This window comes from Euwallacea fornicatus, chromosome 4, assembly GCF_040115645.1.
Source record: "Euwallacea fornicatus isolate EFF26 chromosome 4, ASM4011564v1, whole genome shotgun sequence".
NCBI classification, from domain to species: domain Eukaryota; kingdom Metazoa; phylum Arthropoda; class Insecta; order Coleoptera; family Curculionidae; genus Euwallacea; species Euwallacea fornicatus.
This window is the reverse complement of record NC_089544.1, coordinates 1,872,338-1,897,221: the sequence shown is the minus strand read 5'-3', so window position 1 is coordinate 1,897,221 and position 24,884 is coordinate 1,872,338. Positions and strand designations below refer to the sequence as shown.

The window sequence follows — 24,884 nt, the reverse complement described above, 5'->3', positions numbered from 1 at the left end:
AATAGTTGTGGGATATTGTCAACTGTCTTTCAAAGGCCAGCTTTAGATAAATGCCCAAATTTTCATTATTTCTTTATTCAGTTTTTCAGCCCGCGGAACGTGAGGAACATAAATAGTATATTTAAATATAAATAATATGAAAAAATATAAATTAAATAACTTATAAACAGTGATAAATACTTCAAGTTGGCAACGCTGAAGATGGAAATGACATATCGATATATCATAGGGCAAAAGATCGACATACGGAATTGATTCCTTAGTATTCGATACAGAAATCTATCGTCATTGAATATTGTCGATGTTCTGTACACATGCACATTGGATATTCACTGACATTATAGAAAAGCTTTTTATTTTACTGAAGCAACAGGTTTCTCACGTTTTCTCTATTTTACTTTTATTTAATTGCAATTAAACATCTCAACTCTCCTCAAATTACTTGTTCTATAGTTATTAAATGCTTACACATACAATTGCGAGACCATAGAGATGTCTTCAGATTCCATCTCGTTTATCTTGTGAATATAAATGTTTAATAATTTTGCTGGATAATTAAGGGGCACTTCAACAAAAATTCTTGATATTTTGAAGGAAATTTTTGGGATATCTGGCCGTAATATTGATTGCAAACCACAATTAGATTATTACTTATACATTTAGTTCTGACAATAAAATTTCTAGTTTTATTTGGATTCTTAAGGGACTTAGGGTAGGTAATTTAATGTATATTTCATAACTGATAAATAATTATTGCCAAAATGATCTCAAAAACGAAATAATATCATACTACAATGTCATTCACAACAAAATGTTAATAATAACAGCATAAATGAGTTACCTCTGCTATCTTTTTCGTTCACCTTTTTGGGTTTTGCGTTTCTCTTTTTTATCTTCTTTTAATTGTTTTTGCTTTTCTCTGCAATTATGATTGTATTTTACTGTATTACTATTAATAGCAAAATAAATTCAACCACTCACCGATCTTCTTTATCTTTTTCCTTCTTTCTTTGACTTTCCAGTCGGGACTGTTCCCTTTTCTGCTTCTCTGCTTCCACCACTAAATGTGCATTAATATTTTTCTCCAAATCATCTTTCCCCTCGGCAGACCCACCTTCAACATTCTCTTCATCTGAATCAGGCATCTGACTGTATTGTGCTAGAATGGCTTCTCTGTAATCCCAAAAAGAAATGCACTTAAATCATTTCTATATGTATTAAAATAATGAATGTATGTCTACCTAATTTTTTTCTGTTCCTCAGTATAAACTTTTTCCTTAGTTGTTGTTAATGACTGAGATTCTAAAAGTTTGGCAAATTTTTCATTTAATTCTTCACTGGTTGCTTGCACAGGGGTGTCTTCTTTTGGCCGCAAAGTTTGCCATTTGTCCAAAATCTCATCACAAATTTTGGTAATATCGTTATTCTGCAGTAAACATAGTGATTTACTTACTAGTGAAATATGAAAATCACACAGTTATATTTTTATTAAGTGTATGAAATGTTACTTTGGTGATATTTTGATTTTAACAAAGTCCTGTGAAATAAGGGTTCTTCAAATTTGTTGGCAATTGTTAGGCAATTAATAGCAACAGCTGCACATACAAACAACTATCCAGAAACAATAGAAAAACTTAGCAATTTAATATTTATGATAACAGTGTCTTCCAGTTTTTTGCTGTGACCTTTTAGGTGAATCAAACTCATTATTTTCCAATTCAAATTGATGTGCATAATGAATATTTTTCCCAAATATTGACAATTCAGCAATGTCCTGATAATAAATGATGTTGCCACATAAGAAACTAAGAGGCCTTAAACCTACAAACTTTTCACTTACAGCATCTATAACTTCCACAAGAATACCTTGAAGGGCCTCACATTTTTCTTCGGACGTCTCATCACTGTCCAGTATACCTGTAATATAGGAGCCAAAGACGGTCTCATCCGTATTGAGTTCTTGTAATTTTGTATCCAGCCAAGTACTAAATTCTACCCTCTCTATGGCGGCAGAGGCCATTTTGAAACCTTACTATTTTCTGAATTTAGACCAATTTGTCTTGATATTTAAGACTAAAAGTGTGTTAAGAATAAAATTTAATTTTAATTTATTTTTGCTATTTTCGCAGAGAAAGGTTAAGGTTATGTTGAATTTCCGGAAGAGCTGGTGGAAATATATCGATACTTTTATGTATTAAAACGGTACGATAATCGATAGTAGAGTTTGCATTCATTCTTTTTATCGAATCCATTTGCAAATAAAGTTTAACTAAAAATCACTAAATAAAAGGTTGCATCAATGACACAGCAACTGCAACTATATGCGATGCCAAGAGTTAAATTATTTACAGATTTTATAAATGTTATTATTAAAGTGTTAGATACACAGGCGATAATAATTTGTTGATAATATACTGGAAGTTTTTAATTTTTGAAACGGCTCTCAAAATATTTGAATATTTAATAATAATAAAATGACATAAAATAGAAAGGGGTGGTATCAGGGCCTTGTCTTACATTAATTCTAATACGAAATGCTATAAGTAGTTGAAATTTTGGATCATGGGGTAGTTAGAGTCTTAGTGCCGTTTTTCTGAATTGCTCATGATGGTCCGTTCTCCGTCATTTCGGCTGGCAGCTGCCATTTTGCCATTTGAATGTCTATATTGTCATTGGTCATTAAACAAAAACAGCTGAATTTCTGAGATTTTGGAATTTTTGGAAATTATCTTCTCAAATAGTTAGAAAAGAGTGCAATAGATTCATTTTTATTTAGTTATTTTTAATTCTTCTATTGTTCCCGCTCTCTTTTCCTTTCACTTAATTAATTTGGGATTTCCCGTTAAGTAGTCGTGAAGAGATCATTAAAAATAAATTTGTGAAAGTGCAACCTGAGAAAACGTCACTCCTGTCAGGAAATATGTCTGAATGTTAAAAAATAAGGCGATAATTGTGGCTAAACGAACAATTTCTACAATTTAGGACGCTCAGGGCGATATCTGAATATGAATTGTTTCATTGCCTATCATAAATGCATTTTGTGTTCCCAATGGTGACCAAGTAACCTGTTTCAAGTTTGGCTGTAAATTGAGAAAAAGCTAAGAAAAAATTGGGAATCATGTCAACTATGAAAAGTGGAGGTCTCGCCAAAAAGGAAGGCAAAATGAGGATTCGTGCATTTCCTGTAAGTGATTTTTAATTCTATTCCTTGGTTGTACTTAAATGACTAACATCGAGCTCATCATAAAAAGTAAAATGATCATGTTTCTTGATTTTACTGACAAGACTTGTTAACAGTTCACACAGAAACAATCAGGGCCAACATATCTCTTTGCAACTTGTTTCTAGAAATTATAATAAATAATTAATATATACAGTATTTCTTACATTAATGACCCCTCAGGCTACAAACATCTTAAAAAAGCTGTGAATGCTAATTTCCCACTTTTAAGGCATTTTAATTACCAGAAACAGTTCAACTAAGTCACCATTGAATGATGCTTCTATGTGCATAAATCTGAACAGTGCCAGTTTGATTCTAAACTAAGCTGTCTATACATACCCAAACTGTGAAGTAATGTGTTGGTTGCTTTTGTTATTTCCAGAAACTAAAATAACTATTTATGTAACCAGCTAGGAAACAAATAATTTTATGTAACAAAGTGGATTTTGTATTAGTAAAGTGAGGTCCTACATTATCATATTAGTTACACAAAAAAGAATTTCCTAATGAGTTTCATATACTTCTTTTTCTAATTTTGTGGTATGAAAAAATCTGAAGAATAAGACAGAAACATTAACATTTTCACACTGACCTCTGTACCTGTAAAATTATAACAATTATTGTTGTTACTTGCTTCTTTGTTGGTTGGATGATTGGGTTCCTTTGTTGGGTTAATTTATGAAAAAGGTCTCTGGCTTCATTATAGAACTAGTTTGGAAATGAAACCTGTTAAACAGACAATATTTTTGGGGTCTAGCACTATTGGATTCTAAAGTAACTCCTTTTTCTATGCTTCTTATTCACATGAATTACACTTCTTTTTTCTCCAAACTGTTTTTTACCACCTGTATTACTGTTTATTCCATACCAATAGTTCTAAACTAAAGTTAAAAAGATTATTGATTCTTTATGTTGTAAACAGTACATCTGAAACTGCAAAGAGTGGTGCAAAAGAGAATATCCAGTCCATGGGTAGCTTAGGTAGCCATTTGGCAAACCTAACCCCCCAGTAAATATCCTCAGAACACACCATTTTTTGTTTTTTTTTTGGCTCAGAATAGGTGACAGTAAGGTTTTCGTTAGGTGCTTCAGGGTGTGATATCCCCATGGATTTCATTTGCCTGAACCTTTTGAGGTAATTGGCGGCGTAGGTAAAATTATAGGTTGTAAGTATTTGCTCATTTAATGAGTAAATTACCTCATCTAGTCTGTCAACAGATTTGGCTCTGCTTGTCTATTGGAAGCAGGTCACCAGACCTCTGAATTATTTAGCATATCTCAAGAAAATAATGAAGTAGGTAGTGAGATATAAAGGATAATAAAGGTGTCAGTGAAGTTGTGCTACTTGAAAACTCTGCCTTGGGAAGTTCTGTCACAACAAATCCAATTTATTTCAGTCGCCATGGGCAAATGACGATGAAGGCCGTTTCTATAGGCTGTAGGCATTTGGCTTGCTACTTAAATTGGCCTTTGACTTTGAACTCTGATCCAGTTGTAGTGAGACAATCAACAGTTCAACATAGACCCACAAAATCATTTCGCATTAATGTAACCTGAGTTAGCCTCAAATGTGGATTGGGATTTGTGTCGTCTATTTTTAAATCTAAGTTATGAATTATGTCCTCTGTCTCAGGAAGCTACGAATAATAATCATAATGATGACATATGATGGACATAGGCGTGACGTTTAGATATTTAAGATTTGGCCAGTAGTCGAATTTACTTGAAAATTTTCCTTTTTTTCGGACTCGATAGTGAAGGACCACTTTATTCATCAAAATAGTATTAAGTTAATTGTTACGTAATCAAATTAAATACGGCACAATTCTTTTTATCATGGTTAAGTTTAACGTATACACCTGTTTGATTTCCACCTTGATTACGACCATTTAAACCATTCGTCAGTCTTATGACATCAATCTGCCATTCTTTCGATTAAAAATAAATAAAAAATTATTGTTCATTATTTTACATAATATTTTTTCTATTTGATCCTCCCCTTGAAGTATTCAAACCATTTAATCCAGAAGTTTCCCCAATGCTTGTTATATGATTAGGCACAAAAAATGAGTGTTTATTCAGACTATTCAGCTAAATGGGATTCGCCTGGTGATAATGTACATCTCGCTCCGCTTCACAAAGTCAAAATATTGTAGGTGTTACATTTTTATTGCAGATGACTATGGATGAGAAGTATGTGGAAAGTATATGGGCATTATTGAAGAATGCTATTCAGGAAATTCAGAAAAAAAATAACTCTGGGCTTAGCTTTGAGGAACTGTATCGCAATGCATACACCATGGTTTTGCACAAACATGGGGAACGTCTGTATACAGGCCTCAAAGAAGTCGTTACTCAACATCTAGAATTCAAGGTAAGTGTCCACCCTAAAAATTTATTAACTAGCATGGATTTATCTACATTATCGTTTATCTCTGCGTGTCCTTCAGTTTATTTCCGACATTCCCTAGTTCAGCCAAATGCAAATATACTCGGTTCAATTATTATTTAAGTCATTTGCGCGTAATTAAATTCTTTTGCCATCGAAAGTAAATGGAGACTCAACGAGGATCAAATTGCATAAAAATGTTTTTAGGTTCGAGAGGACGTTTTAAAATCTCTACATAACAATTTTCTAATGACTCTAAATCAAGCATGGAACGACCACCAGACATCTATGGTCATGATTCGCGATATTCTCATGTATATGGATAGAGTATACGTTCAGCAAAATGACGTTGATAATGTTTATAATCTAGGATTAATAATTTTTCGGGATCAGGTGGGTTTGCACCGTCTTTTCTAGATACAGCCTGTGTAGTTATTACATAATTTCAGGTGGTTCGACATGGTTGTATACGTGATCACTTAAGGGAAACCTTATTAGAAATGGTGATGAGAGAAAGACGAGGAGAAAAGGTGGATCGCATTTCTATAAAGAATGCATGCCAAATGCTGATGGTATTAGGCATTAATTCTAGGACGGTCTACGAGGAAGACTTTGAACGTCCATTCTTACAACAATCAGCCGAATTCTATAAGGTCAGGATTTAATTCATTTATCCCACAAAAGTTCAATTTTTCACCGATGTCTTAGGTGGAGAGCCAAAAATTCCTGGCCGAAAACAGCGCCTCAGTTTACATTAAGAAAGTTGAGGCTAGGATAAACGAGGAGTCTGACAGAGCGAAACATTATTTAGATGAATCGACAGAGCCTAGAATCGTAGAAGTAGTAGAAGAAGAACTCATTAAGAAACACATGAAAACCATTGTAGAGGTGTGTTTTGTGGGTACGATCTTGGTTGATGTTAAAGATTATTTTGGTTTCAGATGGAAAATTCGGGGGTAGTTCATATGTTAAGACATCAGAAAACTGAAGATCTCGCTTGTATGTACAAAATATTCGGTAGGGTTGGCGACGGTCTCAAGACAATGGCCGATTGCGTGAGCCATTATTTGCGCGAGCAAGGAAAGGCCTTAGTACAAGAGGAAGAGCATCAGGGAACAAACGCAATCACCTTTGTGCAGTCGCTCTTGGATCTCAAGGATGGTTTCGACCACTTTTTAAATAATTCGTTTAATAAGGATAAGATATTTAAGCAAATGATTGCCTCAGATTTCGAGCATTTTCTGAATTTGAACCCGAAATCACCAGAATATTTATCGTTGTTTATCGACGACAAACTGAAGAAGGGAGTCAAAGGGGTAAGTAGATCTAATTACTAGTCTCTGGTTATGTGAGATGTTAGTAGTGAATTTATGAAACTACTTTTGCTGTTAGGCGTTAAAGTAACGCTTTAAGAGTTCTGAGGTAAAAAAAAAATACTTTAAGGTTGTTTGAGAAACAGGTTATTATTTGCTCACTCAGCGAGAAATGGTTACAAATAACAAAGAAATGCAACAGTCATGTATCACAAAAACTGTATTATTCGTTATTGTATATGTGATTTAATCGCATAATTAAGCGAAAAGCTAATATTTCTGAAGATAGCCGCACCATTCCATCATTCGTGTGGAATGTACGTTTTGACCAACACTTGAAAACATCGAATTACAATATCAGTAGTATTGTGTAGGTTAATTTGTACTAATAAACTTATTTTATTTTGGAAGCATAATATGCTGACAATTTACCCTCGTAGCCACTTCATCAGTTGGATGTCTTTTTAACTGCAACTGGACTTATATCAATTTTCAGATGTCAGAACAAGATATTGAACTTGTTCTCGACAAATCTATGGTGCTCTTCCGATTCCTCCAAGAGAAGGATGTGTTCGAACGATATTATAAGCAACATTTAGCCAAAAGACTATTACTAAATAAGTCTGTTAGTGACGATTGGGAAAAAAATATGATTTCGAAGTTGAAGGTGAGTGAATAATCGTTTAAATTACGCATGGTGTTTCATAAATGATGATTCTAATTTTAGAAGATGATTCCTCTTTATATGTCAATTTTTTTCTATAAACGGAGGTTTTAACTTACTTCGTTTTGGAAATACACATCCTCAAAGTCTTTGTTTAATATTGCTATATGATAAATTGAGCCTATTCATTTATGTATTTTGTCGCTCACAGACTTATTCATCTATTAAAACGTTAAACTACTATTAGGTAATGTTTGATCCAGACTTTTTCTTGAATACGAAGTTAGGAGAGGTGTTTGTGGGACATTTTTTTGAATAAAGTGAGAAGAGAAATCACCTCTTGAAATTAAATTCATTACTTATAATAATACCGTGTGTATTAAAATAATAATTGTAATTCTGCAGACGGAATGTGGGTGCCAATTTACCTCAAAACTAGAAGGCATGTTTAAGGACATGACCGTTTCTAATACTATAATGGAGGAGTTTAAAGAGCATGTAGCGAAGACCGATGTGAGTATTTGGCTGTTTATTATCTTGCAAATTGAGGTGACTATACAAAACATTTGCAGGCTAATTTAGGCGGCGTCGATTTATTTATGCGGGTCCTGACGACTGGTTTCTGGCCCACCCAGAGCGCGACTCCTAAGTGTCATATTCCAGCGGCTCCTCTGGCAGCATTCGCATGTTTCCGAAGGTATTTAGTTATTTTCTCAGGGACTGGAACACACTTATGGTCATGAACCCTTTCAGGTTTTATTTGGCCAAGCACAGCGGGCGCCAATTGACTTTGCAACCGCAGCTTGGAAATGCCGATCTCAATGCCGTATTTTACGGTCCACGCAAAGAGGAGACCGAAGGAGCGTGTTCGTCGTCGACAAGTTTGGGAAACAGTTCGCGAATTGGCGGATCTCGCAAACACATTATCCAAGTGTCCACATACCAAATGGTAGTTCTTATGTTGTTTAACAATCACGACAAGTTGACCTACGAGGAGATACTGAATGAGTCAGATATTCCAGAAAGGTAAGAATCGACCTGGTAAAGAGCTACTTTAAGCTTGCATTTACTCGTGGAAAGAAAGTTTTTCTCTACGAGCGCATGTGCATTACTTTTATTGATAGTTCAATTAAGTTGTGCCCACAGAAAGATTGACATTTAATCTTCATTAAGGCGCATGAAAACTCATTATTTTCTGTTCCCATTACAGTGGAATCCAAAAACGAGTACAATAATCTTTTTTTTTTAGAGATCTTATCAGGGCGTTACAATCATTGGCGATGGGCAAAGCCACACAGCGTGTCTTAATTAAAACACCCAAAACTAAGGAAATTGAGTCAACGCATGAGTTTCAAGTAAACGATTCCTTCACGTCGAAACTGCACCGAGTTAAAATTCAAACCGTTGCCGCGAAAGGTGAAAGTGAGCCAGAAAGAAGGGAAACTCGCAATAAGGTAAGAATATGTTTTTTGTTCTTTCGCTTCATTTCCTCTTGTAGTATTGGATATCTCAAATTGCTATAGACCTATTACCAATTTCAAGAATCATTTTATTTGTAGGTTGACGAGGACCGAAAACATGAAATCGAGGCCGCTATTGTCCGCATAATGAAATCAAGAAAACGTATGCCGCACAATATCCTAGTGACCGAGGTTACGGAGCAACTGCGTAGTAGATTCCTGCCATCCCCAGTAATAATTAAAAAACGAATAGAAGGGCTTATAGAACGCGAGTATTTAGCTCGAACGCCGGAAGATCGTAAAGTGTACACTTACGTCGCATAAGAACCGTTTAAAAATTGATTTAATGTTGGATCGTATGTTCGCGCAATTCGTTTGCGACATGATAAAAAATGCGAAGTGTGAGTGTATGTGGAAGTTCAAAGGATCAGACTGGAGGATAAAAATTGTGTAAATTTAGTGTTTGAAACTGTACAAATTGAATAAGGGTTTTGCGATATCAAGAACCAACACTGATACGTTGCCTTAATTATTTGGACGACATTGAACCAGTTTCGTAATAGCCTGTGACAGACGTTTATTTATTTCTTTACAGTTGTAATAGAAAGTATAGAAGTTTTAATCAAAACGGGAAAAACACGACCATCTTCAGTTTGCTAAAACGCGAGCGTTTTAATAGAAACGTTGTCTACACATTTGTGGTTTTTATATAGAAGGTTATAAGAAAAAAATTGGATTATAATGAAATTTTATCAGTTGTGGTTAATAAAGCGCTTTGAAGCGGATGTGCCTTTTGAAATTTGTAATTGGAGCGTGCGGTTCAGAGATGGAAGAAATCGATAGTGAGAGAATAATAACGGAAGATTATTAGTTGCTTCCTATAAAAATAGCATTGCATCAGCAGCAGCGCCTCTGTTGTTATTTTACAAAAGTAAATTTAAATGCATGCATCAAATAAAGGTAGGTGTTTCAAATTTGAAATCAACACTCAATGAAATTTAAAAAAAAATCAAAGGTAGCAGTAGGTACCTTAGAGGAAATATTTCTTAATGTGTACAATTTAGAAATTCTTCAGAACTGTCAATACGTAGCAAAGCATGCAATGGAATCAAACTTTCTATACCGTTTTAACATTTTTAAATAGTTCGCGGTACATTTGGTTAGAGATGGTCGATGTAAACCAACTCAATATTTTTAGTTCACAGTGTCGCCGCTAGTTTCAAACGATGCTATGGGAGCGGACGGTGTACCACAGACGAACGTTCTCCAATCATATGCGAAAAGAAAATGCTCATTGCAGACGTTTTGTTTGACAAATGACGGTGACATTGTTTGCTTAAATTTTTTTGCTTAGCCCCGAAAAATGGTCGATTCAATGATAATTTAACTAAATCAATAATTGTTGAAAAGCAACTTTCACGTTGTTTAATTGTGTTTTATATCGGAACTGGATTAATTAGTAGCCGCCGCACGTGACGGCCATTTGCATCAAATTGATATGGAATTTGAAGAGGTCCGCGTGAAACGTCACCATCAGAGCTTACATTTTTCCATTCATTAAATTTTTCCGTCCGTTTTCTCGCTACAGATCGGGAGAGATACAGAATATATAAATTATTAACATCATTACAACGTAAAATTCGTCAATACTCAGCATGTGAAATTCGCGCAGTTGTGTAAGTTGCAACAATGGTTTTCCAAGCATTCAACCACTCAAAAGTATTGTGAGATTTCCCTAACAGTTTGATATTTCTGAGAAAACTCGATTTAAAGTCGCGGTGTGGAGTACATAAAGCTGGATTAATTCAGTATTTTCTACAATGGATCAACCATCTTTCCAATCAGTTGACTCAGTCTCGGGACCTGTTCTTCATGAAATTTGTGTAACTGGTAAGTACCTAATAAGTCAAAACAATCAGTGTGCTCCAGCAGGAAAAAAAGTCAATTCTAACTCCTGAGAACCAGTAAAAAATATTTGCTTGAAGAGTCTCAAGGTGATATGTTGCCTATATTTTGTTTCTTCGGTTTCTGACAGGCTGATAGCAGTTTACCTTTTTGTCAGAACTAAACACGGAATTTGAGTTGTGGAATACTTGAGATGAACAATTGACAATAAACTGAATAGATGTTACTAAACAGACAAATATTTGTAGTTGTTTACATTTCAAGATAAAGATAGCAGCACAAAAACGCAACAAAAATATACAGGTCTTTTGTTAAGCTATGGATATGCCTTCTGGGCAAATGGAGAAACAAAAGTAAACAAAACATACAAATAACAGAAGATATTGCTGGATTGTTCATACACAGATAAAGAAATCAGTACGAAAACCGCATAGTAAATATCTAGGTCCACCGGTAGACTGTTAGCCTAGAGAGGAAAATACACATGCACTAAGACTGATTTCAAAAATATGGTACTCCAACAACCTATTGCACAATCCATCCAGTCAATTACTACATGAACACACACCCAACAGGAATAGCTGAAAGACTACAACAAGCTCGAGCAAGATGGAAAGAAAATGATCATGACTGGACTTTTCTGAATCCCCTTGGCCTCCGAAAACAAATAAGACAGTCCAGCTTAGGTGACCTCTGTTAAAACTGGATAGTTTACTTTAAACACTTGACTGATTTAAGTTAGAATTTAAACTTGGTAATTTTTTCTGATTGACCGATTTCTCAATATAATCTTCACATAGAGCACGGACCTATAGGTGGGTTAAGCACAAAGTGTACCCTGATTTAAAGGGTGGGCCACACTGAGGTCTAGACGTACCATGTTTTTTTTTATGAGTCTTTTATGCACTTGTATGGTAACGTTTCATTTCATCTCCTTCGTAACACCACATGCATATCCTCCAATGGAGCCGCATGCGGCCTTTGCCCCCACTACGACATCATAACTGCACACGGCCATTCCCGATTATACCCGACTTCGAAGGTTGCAGCTGCGAAACCGCCTTTGGGTCAACAGCCGGAACAGTGGTGCCACATATAGCACATTATCCTGTTACACCACGATTGGTCGGTTGCATTTAGAATTTCTACGTAACGTATTAGCACAAATCGTTTAAGACACAGTGAAGTGCTACGGCTGTCTTATTTTTGACTTTTTGGGCACTAGATTTCTGATGTTCTAAGAGCCGGGGTCTTCATCGGAACCCGACTTCTTCGCGGCCTGAAGAGCCCTGATATCGACTTTTCACACAAGGCAACACTGTATGCCTGCTAGTGGACTTCGAGATTCAGACCCAGGCCCCCGGTCCCAGCCCTGCTTAGTTTGTATTGTCGTTTGTTGAATTCCTGCTACAGAACCTTAAAAAGCGTGCGATTTTTTACGAAATGTCGGTGGTCCAACTGATTAAAAAACTGAAATCTGCCAACGAGCTGAGTCTTGCAGGTCGTGTCGAGTTCAAGGCAAACGGTCGTCCAGTGCCAGAGCTTAAAATAAGGCAGAGCAGTCGAGACAAAGATAAAGAGGTCCATCGGAATTTCCGAATGAGCATGTACGACTTGGCTAGCTGGATGTGTGGTTGTGAACTTACGGACTCCCTGTATTGTTTCGTTTGCCTGTTGTTTGCAGATGACCCGTTGTGGTGTGTCACTGGCGTTAAAGACCTGAAACACTTAAAAGAGAGAATTAGAAAACACTCCTTATCCGCAGATCACATGAAGTGCTCGATAGACTACGCTATGATCGGCAGTGCAGATGTTCGACTGCAGCTGGATTCTGCCTATCGAAAGTCTGTTACGGATTTCAACGAAGTCGTTTCAAAAAATCGGTATATTCTGAACAAAATGATCGATTGCGTCAAATTTTGCGGAGCCTTCGAGCTGGCTATGCAAGCAAGGGACAGAGCCCCCTCCGAAAATTCGGGAGTATTTCGCGGTCTAATGGACTTAGTTACCGGGCTGGATCCGATTTTTAAAGAGTACCTGGAGAATTCAACCATACTTAAGGGCACGTCCAAACCGATAGAAGACGAGCTGCTGGACTCGATACTGATGGTGGCCCAAGATCAAATCAAGAGAGAAATCTTGTCGGCAAGGTACGTGGCTCTGCACGTAGAAGAAGTCACCGACGCCTCTAATAAAGCACAAATGGCTTTTATTGTGCGTTACGTGTTGTCAGGTACTCTCTACGAGAGATTCCTAAAGTTTATAAATCCCCCGGGAACCAGCGATCAACACATTGCCAGCGCGATACTGCAGGAATTGGAGAACCTCGAGGTCAATAGATGTCCAGATAAATTAATCGGACAAAGCTATGACAGAGCCTCCAGTTTGAGTGGAAAACTGGGTGGCGTTCAAAAGAGAATTAGAGAACATTATCCATCGGCGAAGTTCATACACTCCTATGCCAGCCCATTGAGTTCGATAGTACAGAAGGCCGCTAGTCAAGAAAAAACTGTTAGAGTCTTTTTTGCCAATTTGAGCGGATTTTCGAGGTTTTTCGAGGAGTGTCCGAAGGTCGCAGCAATACTAAAAGATTTCGTTGAAATTCGCCCGCTCGAAGCTTGTCCGGCAAACCGGAGCTTTCACTCCGGTTGCGTGGACATCGTGCATTTTTACCGGAAGGACATCACGTTATGCTTGGAACGGATAATCGAAGTGGAAAAAGACCCGGACACAATCAATCAGGCGATCTGCTTAAGTGGATTTCTGCAAAACGAAGAATTCCTGTATTGGCTGAACTTCTTCCATCTGATAATGCCCCATTGTGACATACTTTTCAGTGAACTTCAAAAGCGTTGCATCGATGTGCTGTCCGCGAAGTCTTTTCTGGACGCTTTCAAAAGTTCAATAAAGGCCGTTCGGGAGGACACTTTGAGGGACTCGGAGCAGTCTTTTGCCCGTGAGAATTCAAATAGACGTCGAAAGGTTGAGAACACCAAACGTACGGTAGCCCTGGAAGTTTGCGACCTGATAACTTCCGAAATTACTAACCGCTTTGGGTTTTGCGATCATCTAGTGGTCAATCAACTATTTTACTGTGATCAGTTCGTGTTCTACAAAAACATGTTCCCGGACAACGTTTTGGCTTTGATTAAAAAGAATTTCCCTTCGATCAATCACTCAAAGTTGAAGACTGAGCTCCAGGTGATCTACGACCGCGAGGACTTTCGCGTCAGTCCGGGGGCGATTCCCATGCTGAAACTGTTTATGAACAACGACCTGAGTGAAACGTTTTCCGAAAGCGTAAAATTGTTGACCATGTTGTGCACTCTGCCGATGACCACGGCGGAAAGCGAGCGGTGCTTCCCCACCTTAAAGAGGGTAAAGACGTTTTTACGCAATGCGACGGGGAAAGAAAAGCTCTCTGCGCTGGCAATGTTGAGCGTCGAGAGATCGTTGATTAATGAAATGGGCGATTTTAACGAACGCGTTATTCAACATTTCGCCAATTTGAAAACGGGGCAAATTGACCTGAAATTCAAAGATATTTAATAAATAACATGCGTTTCCCAGATCAAGTGTTTTCCTTTGGGTTTGCTGGATGCGAAGGCGGATGCGCTCGCCTGTCGTTCGGGGAACCCCGCTATTCGGCAAACTAAAAAGGTCCGTGCCGCGTCATTTTCTACGTGGAAAAAGGCCCGAAAAAACGTTTTCCCCGGAATTAATCACGTAAATAAAGCAATTTTTTTTAATGCCATACAGAACACGGAAAAATGCAAAATTTCAACCCACTACATTTTTCTTATCTTTGATAAATCGGGAATTTTTGCCAATCAATATTCTTTTGGTATTTACAGCACACTGGAAATGTGCTGCACGCGCCAACTTTCACGGAAAACATTAACTATTTATGAGGCTTTATTGAAATACAAACGACGCACAACAGCGAAATGATTTTTTTTCTAATTATAACCAATAAGTAGTTGAAATGCGCCAGCTTGCGCCGGTCGACCGGTCGCGTCGAGTCTACGGTTTTCGCCAGCTCGCACGCGACGCCACTCGTAACAATATTCGCGCCATTCTTAACAATATTCTCTGGTCCGTGTAGAATGTTGTCATAAGTTATTTTCGTGCCAAGGGCGCAGAACTCAACTTTTGCGGGTCAACAATTGTGAGGAGGGAAGTGGGCTTCCAGTTAAAGGAGCAAGCATTACGCATTTGAATGGTTAAACCGCCATGAAATTACATTACTATGTACGCTTTTTCTTTAAATTGCATCATTTCCTTTGGGCTTGTGCACTACAAAAAAAAATGATTGGAAATGCATTAGAGAGATTTTAGCCCTAGGCGCCGAACTGGCGTTTCACGCCCTCAAAATGAGGTAAAGGAGTATTTTATCCTCGCACCTACAAGAATTATTATTAAATAAAATTCGATTCTCTCTATTTTTAATGTCAAACAATAAAATTTAGCGTATATAAATAATTGTTCTTAACATATTAATACGTGGCGACATTTTACATCAAATGGGAATTAAATTCGTTTATTACTTGTGGCTGTTTCGACATCTCAAACTGTCGATAAAGATTATAACTAATCGTCTTATCAATTTGGCTATGAATCCTAAACGCACGCTTAAACGTTTCACAGTAGGGGCCCCCTTTAACTCTCGACTTTCCATTTAGGACGGGGATCCTTATCTAGGGAACCCCCCATCTAAGCCTCTAGGTGGGGGTTCTTACCTAGGTGCCTTTATCTAACCTCCTGTAAGGGGGTCCTCATCTAGGCCCTTAGGCGGGGGCCCTTACCTAGAGACCTCCTATCTAAAGACTACCTATCTAGGGAGTTGATCGTTTATTCTTGGAATGAATATGGAGCCTCATTATAAGAGACAGAGGCGGTTCCCAAAGGTTCGAATTGTGCTGGGAGGGCATACACTACGTTGACAATACTGACGAGGCATCCAGCCAAACTGTTAACCATCAAGGCCCCTCCTGTGGTGACTGAATTGATTTCCTTCGGCTCCAGATCCCCGATGCAGGAGATCGATAAGACTCAGATCGAAATTACCATTCGGAATTGTGGTGATAACGACCGCCAAGGTGCTTTATTTTTTCATTTTTATCTCACAATTCGCCAATTTAATCGATAAACCGTGAGGTTTTTGGTTTTTCTCGGCCCATTTTGCGAGACCTATTCGAGAAATGTCGCTGTTTCCACATAACGAAGAAATAGCAAAGACGAGGCTGAGGCAGCGGGCCTAAAACGTGGAAGAAAATAATCTTTAACTGTTTTCGAGGTACTGGCAAAACTAGCAGGCAATGAACGGCTTTTCTCGTTAATTAGACTCGATTTGGGGGTTCCTCGAAACGCGAGATCGACCCCGAGGAAAACTACCTTTAGATTAGAGTACGGTTCTGAAGGAGCGGCCCGCACTGCTGCAACACCCGGTATTTTAAGATACACAAACCTCCAGCCTCTACAACTTTTATGTCGCCACTAACACTAATGAAGCCCCCCCATTGGGACCCCTTGTAACAGCGTCACTTATTTCCATGTTGCTCACTCGTTTGGGTCATTACGCTCCTCCATGGGTTTTAGCGGTCGAAACCCCACTGACATTGCAATTCTCTCTTTCAGTTGAATGTGCTCATATCCGTTCCTCAGCTTTAATGAAACCAAGTCCATATGTGGAGATTACCGTCGATGATCAAGCCCCACGTAAAACTGAAACGGTCAAAAACACCATACAGCCGAAGTGGCACGAAACGTTCAACGTGCTGGTGACTATCAATTCGAAAATCCAATTTGCAGTCCTGGACCGAAAATCCTTCAGGAAAGACACGTTTATTGGGGAGAAAACCGTCGATTTGTATCAACTCTTAACTCATTCAGAAGGGAGGTTAGTGTGGTTAAACGTGCGATTGTGTGGTCAGTTTTAAGGGTTTTTCTGTTACTTCCAGGGAATGTTTAGATGTAACGTTGGATTTGATGCATAACAAGCAGGCGGAATCTCCCTTGAAAGTGGGAGAATTGATGTGCGTGTTTAAAAATATGCACATTGATGTTGCCAGCAGCAACGCTAGGAAGAGGGAAATTCTGGGTAGGAGGTCAAGCACTAACTCGATGCCTCAATCACAAAGTCAGTCCGAAGCTGCTTCTGCTCATACCATTCTCAACGGTAAGCCACCGAAAATATGGGATGTCCCATTCAGAGTGGTCGTTTCAAAAATTGGAAAAACCGCAGTGTTTATTTGAAAAGTTCAAACGTTTTTGTTGAAATAGAGAGTATAGACATAAAGATTATTGATGAAGCCCCATGGCCCTCACTGCACTGCTTTTCAACCCTTTCGCCAAAATTTTCGATAATATTTTTCCGCCGTGGGTTATTGATATGTATCTCCCTGTTCAAAAAAAAAAAAAATCCAACGGCCTTAAATCGTGTGACCGTGGTGGCCTCGACGCGGCGCGAGTCAGCTCTCCCTCGAAATTTCGTCTTCCGTAATTTCTCTGTTTCGTTTGATGTGTGGCAAGTGTCGGAGCCCCCATGGGGGCCACATGTCCGTGTGATCCATGGCAGCATTTTGATTCTGGCAGAAGTGGTTGCGGTAAAGACCGCATTGTCAGCCGCGTTCTCGAAGAACGGTTCAATCACTCCTCCGATTCAAGATACGCCCAGCGGCTCGTAGTAGACGAGTGGAACGTTGAAGGGTCGCTCTTGGATTTTCAACTCCCCGATAGCCCATTTTGATTGTTTCCGCCATTTTGATAGTCGATTTCCCCGTAACTAGACCTCAATGTTTGCACCCGATCGTTGTACGAATTACGCAAGAAAAATGGTGATAAATTAAAAATAACCGGTCTTAATGGGACGCCCAGTATTTTCCACAGGTATGCTGGATTTCATGCATTTTGCTGCGGGCTTTCTTTGAGTTCCATAGTTCATTGAATCATTAATAGGTATCAGGATAAAGCCGAAAACACAGGGTACGGAAAACGCTGAGCCAACGACTTCCAGTGTTTCAGAACGTTCTAGTAGAATAGATAGGCCGGCCCCTCCTCCCCCTCTTCCTCCCGTTCAGCAAGCAAGTACAGCTCTCCAACCCAGTATTTTGCAGAATTCCCCAAGCAACAATAATATACCTAATGGTAAGAAAACCAGCGTTTTATTGTTAAATCAGGCTGTGACATTACCATATTTAAAATTCAACGTTTCGATCTCCTGCAAACATGATCAATCTCGTTTTTTTTTCAAATATGGTTCTGGATTTTTTATTTGGCCCTACTAATAGCGATTTTTAGGGACTATTGGCCCTCCGGCATCAGTCCCAAATGGCAGTGTCACCAACCAAGACGACCAACGGCACGATGAGCCACTACCTCCCGGCTGGGAAATGCGGTTAGATACATATGGAAGGAGATATTACGTAGACCATAACACTAGGTAATTAGGTATTTCTTTGATTTGCTAAAGGCGTTTCACTAAAAAACGATCCACTTAGATCAACGTCATGGGAAAGGCCCCAGCCGTTACCTCCTGGATGGGAAATGCGCAGAGATCCGAGGGGCCGAGTGTATTATGTTGACCATAATATTAGAACGACGACCTGGCAGCGCCCCAACCTGGAACGACTGCAGCATTTTCAACAATGGCAAGGCCAAAGGCAAACTGTTATACAACAAGGTTAGTATATGTGGGTGGTTTCGGGGATTTTCTAAATTCGGACAAGAAATCTGGGTTTATCGAAACCCTACGATTAGGACCCTGGTGGCTCTTTTGCCGCTCCCGGTGCTGTCCTAAGTGCACCGGTAATGGCCGACGGACCACTCTCTCTAGTCTCTCTAACATATGTCCTTACCTATAGGTCGTTGGTCAGCAAACCAGCATTGATTCGTAGGTCTTATCCCGATTACAGTAACGAAAACCTAGTGTAGGAAGTGAGGATTTAGGCCCCATAAAAATATTAACTGCAGTTGTTTGACCAATCACTATATTGCAAATTTGTTATAGGTAATCAACGGTTCCTATATCCCCAATACCAGGCTAGCCCTGCGCCAGGCCCATCAGCAGCTACAACCGTTGATGAAGACGATGGACTGGGGTCATTGCCAGCCGGATGGGAGCGAAGGGCGCAGCCCGATGGACGTGTATATTTTGTTAACCATAAAGTGAGTCACCTTTAGAAACGTTAAAATCCCATTCAACCTTTGTTGTTAAGACGATGTGCGTTTATGCAAAGGCGGAACTTTTGCTACTTCTACATAAACTCATATCTACTATGCTGTTATGTGCAAAACCCTAGAATTGAATCTTTTTATTGTAAATTAGAATCGAACAACACAGTGGGAGGACCCTCGGACTCAAGGCCAAGAAATCGGTGATATTGATGAACTGCCCTTACCGCCTGGTTGGGAGATACGATACACTGAGGACAATAAAAGGTACGTGTTGATGTTGTGCATCAGCTTGATCGGTGGATACGAAGGACGGTGAACGATCTCACTATCATACCGGCTCTGACAAAATACCACCTCACGTCTTGTTTAAAAATTGCTTTTGCTGCTTCCAGATATTTTGTAGACCACAACACTAAAACCACAACATTTGAAGACCCAAGGCCCGGGGCACCAAAAGGACCCAAAGGAGCTTACGGAGTGCCCCGAGCTTACGAACGCTCATTTAAATGGAAAATTAGTCAATTTAGGTATTAACATCTCCACGTCCCCAATCCCCACGTAGTTGCACAATGTATCTATTTCCAGGTTTTTGTGTCAAAGCAACGCCCTTCCGAGCCACATCAAAATACAAGTGTCTAGGCAGACCCTATTCGAGGATTCATTCCACACCATCATGAGACTGCCTGCTTACGAGCTGCGCAGAAGACTCTATATAATGTTCAAAGGCGAGGAGGGTTTAGATTATGGTGGCGTCAGTCGCGAGTGGTTCTTTCTGGTGTCCCACGAAGCTCTTAATCCCATGTACTGTTTATTCGAGTATGCCAACAAAAATAACTACAGCCTGCAGATCAATCCAGCGTCGTACGTGAACCCGGAACATTTAACGTACTTCAAATTCATCGGAAGATTTATAGCCATGGCTTTATACCACGGCAGGTTTATTTATTCTGGGTTTACGATGCCCTTTTACAAGAGGATGCTCGGCAAGAAATTAGTGATGAAAGATATTGAGAGTATAGATCCAGAATTTTATAATTCACTGGTGTGGATCAAGGAGAACATCATTGATGAGTGCGGGTTGGAGTTGTACTTCAGCGTCGATTTTGAGGTAACATTTCAAACCAGTCGGGTCGTTAGTTGATTAAAATCTTGATTGAGTAAAACTCTTAGCAATCACTAAATCTACGTAAAAATTAACAATATTACTTGAATCAATCAAATCCCTAGAAAACGTGTTAAAGAACTTTTAAAAATGTATTTCCAATTCAGTTTTATGAATCCAAACCAAGATTTCCCCTTCAAATAGGTGCTGGGACAAGTGGTGCATCACGAACTGAAAGATAATGGTGACAGCGAACGAGTTACGGAGGAAAACAAAGAAGAGTACCTCACTCTTATGACCAACTGGAGAATGACGCGCGGAATAGAGCAACAAACGCAAGCCTTCCTGGATGGTTTCAACGAGGTGGTACCCATCGAATGGTTGAAATACTTCGATGAGAGGGAATTGGAGCTTTTGCTGTGCGGAATGCAGGAAATCGACGTGGAGGATTGGCAGAGGCATACAATCTACAGGCACTATACCAGAAACAGTAAACCCGTTGCTTGGTTCTGGCAGGTGAGTAATTCAAATATATTACTAGCCAAGTATTATAGTTTACGGCACGATCACACGACGTCAGTCGCTAATTAACGTAGCTCCAAGTTGTAATTCTTCTATTTATATTACAGTTTGTTAAACAATCAGACAACGAAAAGCGGGCGAGATTGTTACAATTCGTAACAGGCACTTGCAGGGTGCCCGTGGGAGGTTTTGCCGAACTGATGGGCTCAAATGGGCCCCAACGATTTTGCATTGAAAAAGTAGGGAAAGAATCGTGGCTGCCCAGGTCGCACACGTGCTTTAATAGGTTAGACTTACCCCCGTATAAAAGTTATGACCAATTAGTCGAAAAGCTCACCTACGCCATCGAAGAAACTGACACGTTTGGGCAGGAGTAAAACTAAATATACCGGGCGTGTGTTGTGTACCTGATTTCTAAGAAGAGTGTCTATTCTTTATAAATTTCACGCTGATTAAACTGACTGAAATGATTGCTGATTGTCCAAACGAACGTCTCTTCAAGCTGTTATTCCTGATTGATACAGTGCAGATTGAACCTAATTTTCATTTAAGTCCGTTGATTTTGTGCCGTATTGTGACGTATGAACACGCACCAAAATCGCGTTTATTTAGAGATTATTTTATATTATTTAGTCTCAGTATTTCAACTCTATTGTGATAATTATTTTTTAGTATGTTATAAAAATACATAATACTTTACTCAATGCTTATATTCAATCTATTCTTCTACGTAGATGATACAGAGACAATTATTTCTCCTATTTCATACTGGCAGCAGAATATTGGCACTTTATTTGAGTAGCATGGGGCAAGTTGTTTTTCGGTTTTGTCCATGTTTCCTAAAGTAGCTCGATTATAACGCTTGAAATAGTGAGAGTTATAAAACCGGTTAAGTATTACCATTGCAAGGCCAATAGGGGGTAATTAACGTATGGGATTGAACTTTTTAAACTGAAAAATAGTCGGAGTATACATTCAATCAATATATAAAATCCGTAACGATTGATTATAAACCTTTGGATAAATATAACAGTTACTAAAAAGAATACAAATTTGAAAATTTTGTCCCATGTACGTTGCAATTTTTAGGGTTTCTTCCTCGAACACAAACTGTGAGAATTTTGTTTTTTATTGCTGGACATTGATGAAATTAGCCACAGTACTAGGTTTTTTTTTACAAATGCGTCATGTATTAGCTTAGTTCATTGACTCATCCCTGATGCAATCTACCACTGTGCAAAATCGAGACCAACCAGCTCATATTTTAGAGATATTTGTTGACAAACTTGGATACAAAGTTCTGGAAGAACGATCACACCTTCTAAGCTACGCAGAACGCTTTAGTTGCATATTTTCACGGAACAATAAATTGCAGAATGTTGTTTTTATAAAGTAACCTCTGTTAATAGTGTGAGGTTTTTACAGTCGCCAAATTGTCATGTAAATAGTGTATCATATTTAAATATTAATCAATAGTTAGGCATAGATAATACCTTTCCCCCGCCGTGTACGTATGTAACATAGGACATTAAGTAGTATCAAATAAAACTATAAGTACCTAGCTTAAACATTCCAAGAAAGAAAATGCTTATTTACGAGGCCTATATTAAAAACCAAAGTCTAATTACTTACCTTGTAGATTAAGTTTTATGTTATATAAAGGTTATTCTATTCCTGTTGTAGAAATGTAAATGATTGAGCTGAAGAGGGGTGTGTAAATAGGAGAGATGTGTACAGAATTATGAAATACAGAATATTTATCAATATTATTTACGTTTTATTTGGATTACTGTTTTAGAGTACATCCCAAGGGAAAGGCAAAAAGTACGTTAAAACAATCTTTAAACTACGTTTCTTCTAGCTTTTACAGCACATTTACTACTGCCTTCACACTTAGCATTCTGCAATATGTATCTAAAATGTTTAACGTCGTGAATCAAACTATTTAAAATAGCGGTTAAACCATGAACGAAGGGAAAAGGGCTCTGTAGAAGTTTTGTTGTCAAATAAAGATCTCTGGGTTTCAGTGACGTTGATATTTTCATGTGTTTCCACATTCCCGTCCCTGTCCCTTTTCCTTATAATAGTATACTCTTTGTCCCCTAGTTTTTGAGTAATCGTGGTTTCGTCGTTTCCTTCGCTGTCAGTTCTTCTAGTTTCAACCGACTAAAAAAATACCACTCTCTTAAACTAATCTTTGCTAAGGACCGGTGTTACAACGTCCAGTTAGGGAGCAACCACTGTTGGCAACTAACTACCAGATATACTAACAATCGGAATAAGGACAATTAAATGAAAGATCTTGCCAAGTGATAAAGAGAAATCTGGGTAAATATATCAAACTAAACCAATACTTACACCATCAGGTCTCGTTTTTATTTCAACTGACTGGTAGAAAAACGAGCCTGGAATAGGCCTTGTGGGCTGATGATAGATACTTGAATTTTGGCGGCGATCAGAGGCAGCAATTGAGTTATTAGAGTTATTAAAAAAATCGTTGATATCTTTCGCAGTCAACCTATAATGCAACATGATCTTTATACTGAAACACTCCCGTGTAAGTTTGGAGTGGCGTCAATGTCGTGCCCACGAAAATTGCAGGTGTTGAGCGCCGCAGCATTCGAATTCGCGGATAGATTTTTGTACAATTTGATTTGACATGATATTGTAAAAACTGTTAAGTTTCTAACTTACCAGTGCAATAAATTGTTTGCGTTAAGTTACCGTTAGAATGAAAACTGCTGTACAGCACTGTAGCGTTGCTGTACCCTGAATGCTCCTATTGAAATAATTTCACTATAAAACTTACTTTCCATCGACATCTTTATCAATCTTCTTTCCTGGTAGATCATGAATGGGTTGTTCAAATTCCCTCATATACCCTTTTTTCAAAAATTGCTCTCTGGAGTCAGGTTGATATGATTCCAATTGATTGTTGTTAAGAGATTCATCAAGATTTAAATTTGGGTGTTCCATGATTTCTGAAAAAAATTAACATATTAGAAGTCATAAAAAATGAATTCCAATTTTGCTGGTGACAATATGTAAAAATTTTAGTCATTTATAATTGATAGTTGCATCAGCACTGTTAGTGTCAGTTTAAGCTACACTTAAACTTAAGTTCAGCTTTTCAACTTTGCTCGCATACTCACTGGCAAAATTCCCAAAGTTTGACATTGCAAAACTTTTGAAAAACTGATCCATTTGTTCTTCAAAGTAGCGATGGATTTCCAACGGGTCTGAGAAAACATTAAAGTTTCTTCCAGCATGCTCACTACCACTACTGGAGCCTTCACTAGGAGTTTGGATGTTACACCATATTTCCGAAAACCTACCCATTGTTATAACTTTAGTAATATTTTGTACAATACTTAATGTGACTTAGGGTTTAGTGGAAAGTGATCTTGAAATTTTAAACTGCAAATCCTACATATTAGTCAATATTTAAACTCTAGCTGTCCTTCCATATCTATTACGTATAAAACTTGTTCTTTATTTGGTAAACAAGAGTGTTTTATGATGACACCATGAGAACAAAATATCACATGAAAAATCAACCAATTTTAAGGTGCTTTGCATACCTCTACTTCACATGCATTGCATTGCTAGTCACCTTATATAACCCCAACTTATTTTGTGTTATAAAGAGGTTCTGCGTCTTTTCTATGTAAGTACTTACTGGATTTTTGCACATTTACCTGTCAGATTCAGAAGATCTTCCAAAGGTCTCAGGCCTATAAAAAAAGTAAATAAATGTGAATTTAATTAAAAAGCCTTTCTTCAATAACAATTATCTAAGGAAAAAACCTCTTACTTTGCAATATCCTGGTAAGGGAATGATTGGTTAGAGCCAGGAACTGGGAAACCAAATAATTTACGAAATAAATCCATTTTTTCGGCAAAAACTGAAATTTTGACTAGACGTCAAATTATTAGCTTAACTGAACTAGTACTTATCAATAGTAATTAAATGAATTTAAAATTCGTTACGTTTTTAAGAAATTTCATCTTTTTAAAAATATTTTAAAACCCTTCTCTGACGATGACTTGGATCGTACTAGTCAGCATAGGCTGATGTTTAACCTTTTGTAAAGTGTGCTTATCAGGCATGAATCAGATTGGTGGAAAATC

At 38.2% G+C, this 24,884-nt stretch overlaps 4 protein-coding genes across 5 annotated transcripts; 2 read left to right on the top strand and 2 right to left on the bottom strand.

The window, feature by feature from the left end:
* Positions 1–713: 713 nt before the first annotated feature.
* On the bottom strand, positions 714–2,166 carry LOC136350883 (coiled-coil domain-containing protein 43). The gene is made up of 4 exons (XM_066303020.1): positions 1,841–2,166; positions 1,242–1,426; positions 982–1,173; positions 714–919 (listed from the first exon to the last, which is right to left on the bottom strand). Exons 1-4 carry the CDS (start codon positions 2,018–2,020, stop codon positions 847–849), a joined length of 630 nt encoding a protein of 209 aa, XP_066159117.1. The 5' UTR covers positions 2,021–2,166; the 3' UTR covers positions 714–846.
* Positions 2,167–2,669: 503 nt separating this feature from the next.
* On the top strand, positions 2,670–9,832 carry Cul3 (cullin 3). 2 transcript variants are annotated; one of them, XM_066302971.1, is made up of 12 exons: positions 2,670–3,184; positions 5,400–5,597; positions 5,820–6,005; positions 6,062–6,265; positions 6,321–6,500; positions 6,554–6,928; positions 7,422–7,592; positions 7,995–8,102; positions 8,162–8,286; positions 8,343–8,615; positions 8,839–9,043; positions 9,149–9,832. In XM_066302971.1, the coding sequence occupies exons 1-12, from the start codon at positions 3,119–3,121 to the stop codon at positions 9,371–9,373; spliced, it is 2,316 nt and encodes a 771-aa protein (XP_066159068.1). In that variant the 5' UTR covers positions 2,670–3,118; the 3' UTR covers positions 9,374–9,832. The 2 variants fall into 2 exon arrangements, with proteins under 2 accessions (XP_066159068.1, XP_066159069.1); XM_066302972.1 differs by lacking the exon at positions 2,670–3,184 and adding an exon at positions 5,145–5,340.
* A 542-nt stretch (positions 9,833–10,374) lies between these two features.
* Positions 10,375–22,519, top strand: Su(dx) (Suppressor of deltex). The gene is made up of 12 exons (XM_066303067.1): positions 10,375–10,939; positions 16,592–16,853; positions 16,915–17,132; positions 17,912–18,100; positions 18,254–18,395; positions 18,454–18,635; positions 18,963–19,120; positions 19,281–19,393; positions 19,522–19,656; positions 19,715–20,237; positions 20,436–20,747; positions 20,861–22,519. The coding sequence occupies exons 1-12, from the start codon at positions 10,870–10,872 to the stop codon at positions 21,128–21,130; spliced, it is 2,574 nt and encodes an 857-aa protein (XP_066159164.1). The 5' UTR covers positions 10,375–10,869; the 3' UTR covers positions 21,131–22,519.
* Positions 22,510–24,822, bottom strand: LOC136350922 (uncharacterized). Its single transcript, XM_066303104.1, has 6 exons — positions 24,568–24,822; positions 24,452–24,487; positions 23,906–24,084; positions 23,563–23,734; positions 23,112–23,271; positions 22,510–22,919 (listed from the first exon to the last, which is right to left on the bottom strand). Exons 1-6 carry the CDS (start codon positions 24,642–24,644, stop codon positions 22,695–22,697), a joined length of 849 nt encoding a protein of 282 aa, XP_066159201.1. The 5' UTR covers positions 24,645–24,822; the 3' UTR covers positions 22,510–22,694.
* Positions 24,823–24,884: the final 62 nt, after the last annotated feature.

Excerpts from the sequence above, each read along its gene's own strand:
- Cul3 (XM_066302971.1), top strand. The coding sequence starts at position 3,119 with ATGTCAACTATGAAAAGTGGAGGTCTCGCCAAAAAGGAAGGCAAAATG. Across the intron at positions 8,287-8,342 it reads GCATTCGCATGTTTCCGAAG|GTTTTATTTGGCCAAGCACA; the intron begins GTATTTAGTTAT and ends GAACCCTTTCAG. Across the intron at positions 8,616-8,838 it reads GAGTCAGATATTCCAGAAAG|AGATCTTATCAGGGCGTTAC; the intron begins GTAAGAATCGAC and ends TTTTTTTTTTAG.
- LOC136350883 (XM_066303020.1), bottom strand. The coding sequence starts at position 2,020 with ATGGCCTCTGCCGCCATAGAGAGGGTAGAATTTAGTACTTGGCTGGAT. Across the intron at positions 1,427-1,840 it reads TTGTGGAAGTTATAGATGCT|AATAACGATATTACCAAAAT; the intron begins GTAAGTGAAAAG and ends TGTTTACTGCAG. Across the intron at positions 1,174-1,241 it reads GAGGAACAGAAAAAAATTAG|AGAAGCCATTCTAGCACAAT; the intron begins GTAGACATACAT and ends TTGGGATTACAG.
- LOC136350922 (XM_066303104.1), bottom strand. The coding sequence starts at position 24,644 with ATGGATTTATTTCGTAAATTATTTGGTTTCCCAGTTCCTGGCTCTAAC. Across the intron at positions 24,085-24,451 it reads AGATCTTCTGAATCTGACAG|GTTTTCGGAAATATGGTGTA; the intron begins GTAAATGTGCAA and ends AACAATGGGTAG. Across the intron at positions 22,920-23,111 it reads TAAAAACGAGACCTGATGGT|TCGGTTGAAACTAGAAGAAC; the intron begins GTAAGTATTGGT and ends GTATTTTTTTAG.